This window comes from Ostrea edulis, chromosome 8, assembly GCF_947568905.1.
Source record: "Ostrea edulis chromosome 8, xbOstEdul1.1, whole genome shotgun sequence".
Taxonomy (NCBI): domain Eukaryota; kingdom Metazoa; phylum Mollusca; class Bivalvia; order Ostreida; family Ostreidae; genus Ostrea; species Ostrea edulis.
In genome coordinates, this window is record NC_079171.1 from 74253181 (window position 1) to 74260022 (window position 6842).

At 34.0% G+C, this 6842-nt stretch overlaps 1 protein-coding gene across 1 annotated transcript; it reads left to right on the forward strand.

Annotated features, from left to right (window-relative positions):
- The first annotated feature begins 824 nt into the window (after positions 1-824).
- On the forward strand, positions 825-2396 carry LOC130049308 (uncharacterized). Its single transcript, XM_056146713.1, has 2 exons — positions 825-1606; positions 1777-2396. Exon 1 carries the CDS (start codon positions 959-961, stop codon positions 1598-1600), a length of 642 nt encoding a protein of 213 aa, XP_056002688.1. The 5' UTR covers positions 825-958; the 3' UTR covers positions 1601-1606; positions 1777-2396.
- Positions 2397-6842: the final 4446 nt, after the last annotated feature.

The window sequence follows — 6842 nt, forward strand, 5'->3', positions numbered from 1 at the left end:
CAGTCTGCAAGGAATTTTCGCAGAGAAACCCTTCCTTGACAGAACTACTTCAGAGAAACATTCGCAGTATTCTCTTCTCAATAACCCGCCTGATGTTTACTCGCTAAGCGGCAAAACAAGAGCACTGATCCATAATGATCACTCCCAATCCACAGAACGGCGTCTATCCCGAAGAAGAATGCGCCGTGGAAGAAAATCCGGACTTAACGATTATGATGATGACGGCATTAATGGTAATTGGATAGAACTGGAGCGGATTAAGCAAAGACAAGAAGAAGCCGAAGATGCGGAGTTCATATCGCAATTGCTATCCGATGTGAAGAGAGAACCTATCACTGATGTTTTACCCGGTATCAGCCCATTCAAAATACCAAAAACATTGCCAAATTATAAACGAGAAGAGGCAAAAGAATGCATCGCCCTTTCGGAATTTAGCTTTTTAGAATTAGAAATACAAGAAGTAGATGATGCCATCAATGCCAACTATACTGAGAAAGAGAAACCCAGTTTCAAGAATGAAACATTATCGGATGCCGGAACAACTAAAACCACCAACGATGCATCTAACGAGTTGTTTTCTAGTTCGAATATAAAAAGCAAAGCAGAAGAAAACAATGTGGCACCTACAAAAGGAGTTTGCATTGCAGAGGTGAATTTAGATGTAGGAAACAGCGGCGGCGAGTCGAATTCATCAGACTACTTAAAACCAATGCCACACAAAAACACGGGAGATAATTCAAGCGAAAAGCAAACCAGTTTAACAACTGAGTTTTGCCTTGCAGAAGTAAATTTTGATGTTGAAGATAACGAGGGAGACTCAGAATCAGAGCAATGTGGCAAAGAAAACGGTTCAAACGAAAAACAAATCATTGACATCGCTGGACTTTGTATTGCTGAGGTGAACTTTGATGTTCAAAACATCGAAGCACTCAATGTATCACCAAACAATACACAGCCAATGGCGGACAGAGACAACAAGGAAGATAACATGTCAATCGCGTTCTCTACCGGACTATGCATTGCAGAGATAAATTTTGACATTGAAAACACAGAAAAGGTATCTGATTCATCAGACTACCTAGAGCCAATTGAATTAGATTCTGGAACACACACACTGCAAGACGAGAAAACCGACATTGAAACATACGAAACATTGCAAAATGTCACCGACACCATGGTTAACATTCCCAACATTGAGACCGCCAATGAATATTCCATTCAAGGTGAAGATGCTGGTTTCAATATTTGTTTGGCAGATCTGAACAACTTCCAAGATATTTTGTCAGAAGTTGAATATATGGAAGAATCTATATTAGACATCGGGTATTCCTCAAGCAAAGAATACGAACGATTGAGGACGTCTACAGAGATCGTCATGAATGCACCGGAGGAAAAGCACAGGGAAGAAACAACAGTCATGTCTGCTGATACAGGACTCAATGTTTGTTTTGCAGAACTGCAAAATTTTGAACAACTGCTCTTAGAATATGAGACAGTGGAAGAGACAGCATCGGACAAATCACATGAAAGTCATTATGACACAATTAAGATCGACGTCGACGTCAACCATAGCGATGATTCTGACACCATTTCTGAGTGATCACAGGTAAATGCCATTCGCTTTTGACTTGTGATAAAGAGTGTATTCTTCCTCTCTGCATTGAGTTCTATGTGTAAGAATTAAAATATGATTTCTTGACTATTTACCGAGTTATTCGGCATATAGAAAACCACACAAAACTTGAAACTTAGATATATACTAATGATTCATTTTAGAGATGGCATCCTAATGGCCGGGTATAAAGAGAACCATCTAGCGAATTTTATGAAGATATCCAGCAAAAGACATGGTATGCAGAGAACCAGCTTAGACTTTGTATATAGAAAACCAGCCAAGACGTAGTGTAGAAAGAACAAGCTAAGTCTTGGTATACAAAAATGAAAATCAGCGTTTTGTAAAGGCTACATAAATGACAGACATATATTGAACAATTCAGTATGCTTTATGGAAATTCTATATCATTATCACATGTTTGTTTGATTTTGTACTTCTTGTGTCTTGGGTAGTCAACAGCACACTTTTATGTGTGGGTATTTTTCTAATTAGAAAAACGTACTTATTCACACACCGAATGTAGGGTTTTGATTTGGAAATTTATTGAAAACCAGAAGTTTTCGTTGAAAAAAAAAATGCATTTGATTTTTACAATTCATTGATGTACCTTTTCTGACACGATATAAACGTTTGATTTGTTTACTGTAAATACTTGTATTAAGACATAATTGTACAATCTGTCGACACATGTTTATGCTGTTATACAATTTCCACATATTTTTCACTGGATATATTGATTTCATTTTATGCGTATTTGTGTTGAGCTATATGTATTTATGCAGACTTCTGTCGTTGGTATGGATGAATATCGTATTGTCTCCATAACTAGCAAAAATAAAAAAAAGAAGAAAGGAAACATTCATTGAAGATGGGAGATGACTTTGTTATTATACTATAATTCTGTAAAAGAAGTATGCTCAATATACTAACAAAGCTATTGCTTTTGTGAACGTTTGGCTTTGGGTGTTTGTGTTGGAATTCTTAAGATGGCAACCTAAGCAAATATCTCCCATTGATCTAACAATACATTTTACATGTAGTTTGTTTTAAAAAGACCTGTCTGTATACTCACTGTTTGTTGTCCTCCCTTGTTTTTATTATTTACATGTAATAATCTATGCAACTTTGAGTTTTTTCTGCTGTATGTACATTTATGTATGTGCTTCTGATATATATAGTTTCATATTCATGTTTAACAAGGATGTCAGCCACTGTGAAGATGTATTACTCCTCGTTAAAGAAATTATATTTAATACACAAGTTTCTGATTAGATATATAACCATGTAGTATGTAGATTCAAAGTGTTTTATCCCCAGGTTTCTGTATTCAAAAGAATGGTTTGAAGTTTTAAATGTAAGTTTATAGGAAAGTTCGCTAAAACATGTATTTTTAATAACCAGAAGGCTACTTTTCCAAAATAAATAAATAAATATGCAAACATCCTATTGCACGGCAAATTCAATAGCACCCAAATCATTTCAACTGGGATTATAGTGGGGGTTACATGACTTAGATCAATATCGAGAATTAATGTTTCACATAAAAATAGTGCAGTTGAGCAATATGGATCGCAGATGATATTTCACTTTTCTTCTTGAAAGTATCATGATTACTACTACTACTACTGCAAGTACGACTACTATTATTATTACTACTACTACTACTACAGTTACAACTACTACTACTATCAATACTACTACTACTACTATTAGTATTAGTATTACTACTATTACAACTACTTCTACTACAACTACTACTTCTACTACTACTACTAGTTTTATTATTATTACTACTTTTACAACTACTTCTACTACATTGTACTTCTATTATCATTGTTGTTATATGGATGTAGTATTATCACTGCTATCTTTATCATTACTAATATCATCACTACCCTTATTACCAAGGTTATTATTATCATCATTGCATGTTGTTTTTTCCCATTGCTGTTATTTTTATTATAATCATTATTATCATTGATTGTTATACTATGTTGTTTCTATTAAGATTATTGCATGTTTGAGTATTTTTATTGCATTTATTATTATTATTATTATTATTGCTATTAATATATACGCTATTATTAATATTGTTGCATTTTTATTTTCCATTTAGTATTCGTATTATTATGATTATTATTGATTTTTACTATTATATTGTTTCTATTATGATTGTTGCATGTTTTAATATTTCCTATTGTAGTTATAATCACTATCCTTATTGATTTTTCTATTATAGTATTGGTTTTATAATTAGCTCATGTTTACTTATTTTTATTGTATTTAATATCATTTTGTTTTTATACTCATTATATTCAATCAAAATCTAATTTAAAAAAAATGTCAAATATTTAGCATGGTATATTTATAAAGGCTTGTCAACGACTGAATCATTGTATTATTTTAAAGCCACATTTTCAAAGAAAGAAAACACGATTCCCACCACCTGGTTACTCCCTGAAAATGTCAAAACCTGGGTCTTAATTGGTTTGTTAATGTCAAAGATCAGTTGTAATTATCTCTCAGCTAGGAATTGAATTCGTTAGCTAAACATTGATCATGATGAGAAATTGGCATTCTAAAGGAAGTTGATTATGAAGGGTACACGAAAAAACAACCTGATGTTTTGGACAAAGTGCAAACGCGAGATGATTCTCATTTGTAAACCCGCGAAAATCATATCTGACTTGGGGGAAGTCATGGTGGCAATTACTTTTTGTGAGGGTTGGAAAATGTCAATGTTACTTTCCCTTGCATACAGTACTTGATATGCGTGATGCGTGTTATAAAGCGTTGCTTATAAACATGTGAACTTTACACTATCTACAATTGACCACACTACTAGTTTACAGACGTCCTCATTAATTGGCTTGATTCACTAAAGGAAATGTTACAGTAAAATGTAACGTTCATTCCATTTCATCAGTGACAGCAATGAAGTTTGTACAACTGCAGACATTTTTTTGCAAGATAAACACTGCTGAAACAGACGTAGGGGATATCAACGATACATAAGGGAGTGGGTATACAGATGTTACCAGAATTTATATCTGATGTAGTAAATAAAATACAGAAATAACACAAGAATAAGTCAGTGTAAGTTCACTTGCTACCAGATCTGTCAAAGCAACGTCTTTGTCTATGGTTATCCTTCATCGAACCTCTGGATCAGCTCTATCATAATCAAAGTTTCGATCTAGCTATCTCGATCCTATGTCACCTGATTCTTAAATACGGTGTATATCAATTCTAACGATTGAAACAGTTGGTCCAAATTTTCGGTGGCGTAGATGAAATATCCGGAAAGCAACATCGTCTATTACTGGATCTTGACCCGAAATTCCACTTTCTCCAAACGGAATAAGTATCACGGTTTTCATCAGGAAATCAATACACAATACACAGTAACATGATAGAAGATTTATTAGCAAACAGCGATGAGAGTATGGAATGTATTTGTTATGTTATCACTGGTTACACCCGACATAAAACAAGGACGACTGTTATCAGCAGATGTTAAATAGGACGATCCTACACAACGTTTATCACGTGAATACGACGTCACAATAACCGTTAAACATCACATGGACGTCTTTATAATAACCTCTAAGCATCACGTATGTCGTCACGATAACCACGAAAGGTCGTATGAACATGACATCAAGATAACCTCTAAACGTCATATACTAATGAGGTTAAGTATCCAAGATAATCGGACAGTCATAAATTATCATACATTCGTATATGTATCCAATAAAAACTATAGACATACATGTTTCACGCATTATGGCCATCCATACATGATACGTAATGAATCAATTTTCATACTTCAGACATAATGGGACATTCTTTTACGTGTATCACAATATATATAGCATTATACATCACTGATCCACATCCATATCACCAATAAAATAAAATAATACATGTCATTTAAATACAAAAAACAACACATACACAATGACAGTATTCTTTCACATCCGATATTCTGCAGGGATTTGAATATCATTCCTGAGTTTTTTATAAGTCAACATCCATGCATCCATACAATACACATAAATACTTGATGGGTGTGGTAACATGTTTGTGACATACAAGATATTTCCACATCCGCTAATGATACTATTACAATTTTGTATGCATAGACACGCTTCTCGCAGGGAACAGCGCAGGAGGTCGGGATTTCAAAAACTGAAGGGTGGATAGGGAAACAGACAATCCATGAAACACGCACCTGTCTATTTTAAAAAATCACAGAATTGAAATACCAATCCTGAATTGAATTAATATAATTCCATAAAAACAACATTAGGGTCAGCAAAACATCATCATAAAATATAGATCACCTGGCAATATCAGTCACACTGCCCTGATGCCTTTGGTAGCTTTGAGAGAAAACTAACATTATCTGATCACTAGATGATTGCACCATTCTGGTTTATAAGACACCAAGTTACTGATATGTAGAGTATTTATAAAATGTTTCTGAAATAATTCTCTTGATAAGTTGGTAATCATAATATATATATTTGTGTTGCACAAAAAACAACGTGTTTCTCTTCAACCTCCAGTGTAGTAGAATTATATAATTGTATTGTGTTAATTGTTAAATTGCAGTATGTAGTATATTATAGTAAGCGAATTATCAATAAAACATCAGTAAAACAATCTGTTTCTCTGTAAACTCGTGTACTAAAACTTGAGACAACATCATCTAAACACTCTTTCTACTCCACACGGAGGCAGGTCAAATGCAGTGATTTCATTAACTTGCGATTAAAGATAGTAAGTGTGGAGCCAGTTATTACACAGATTACTTTCTCATAATAGACGGGTTATTATGATAAACATCAATGTTTAGCCTTAACCTCTAGGCACCAAATCTAAGCACATTTCCTATTTTACGAGGAAATAAGTCAGTAGCAACTATTTCTTAAATTTGAGATGAACAAAAATGAAATAATGTTTTAGTTAGCGGGATCTCAATACCACTTGTCATTGAAACTCCGTCTCTTGTCACCGGGGATAGAAAGGTTGACAATATTTAAAACATATCTCCTTCATCGACGAATCTTAATGCAAGGTGAATATAACGAACAGTGATCAATCTCAAAACTCCTAGAAGCAATACAAAATAGATAGTTGGGCAAACACGGACCCCTGGACACACCAGAGTCCATTTCAATCATCAACACATACTTCACATGAAATCCCATTCACAAATTAA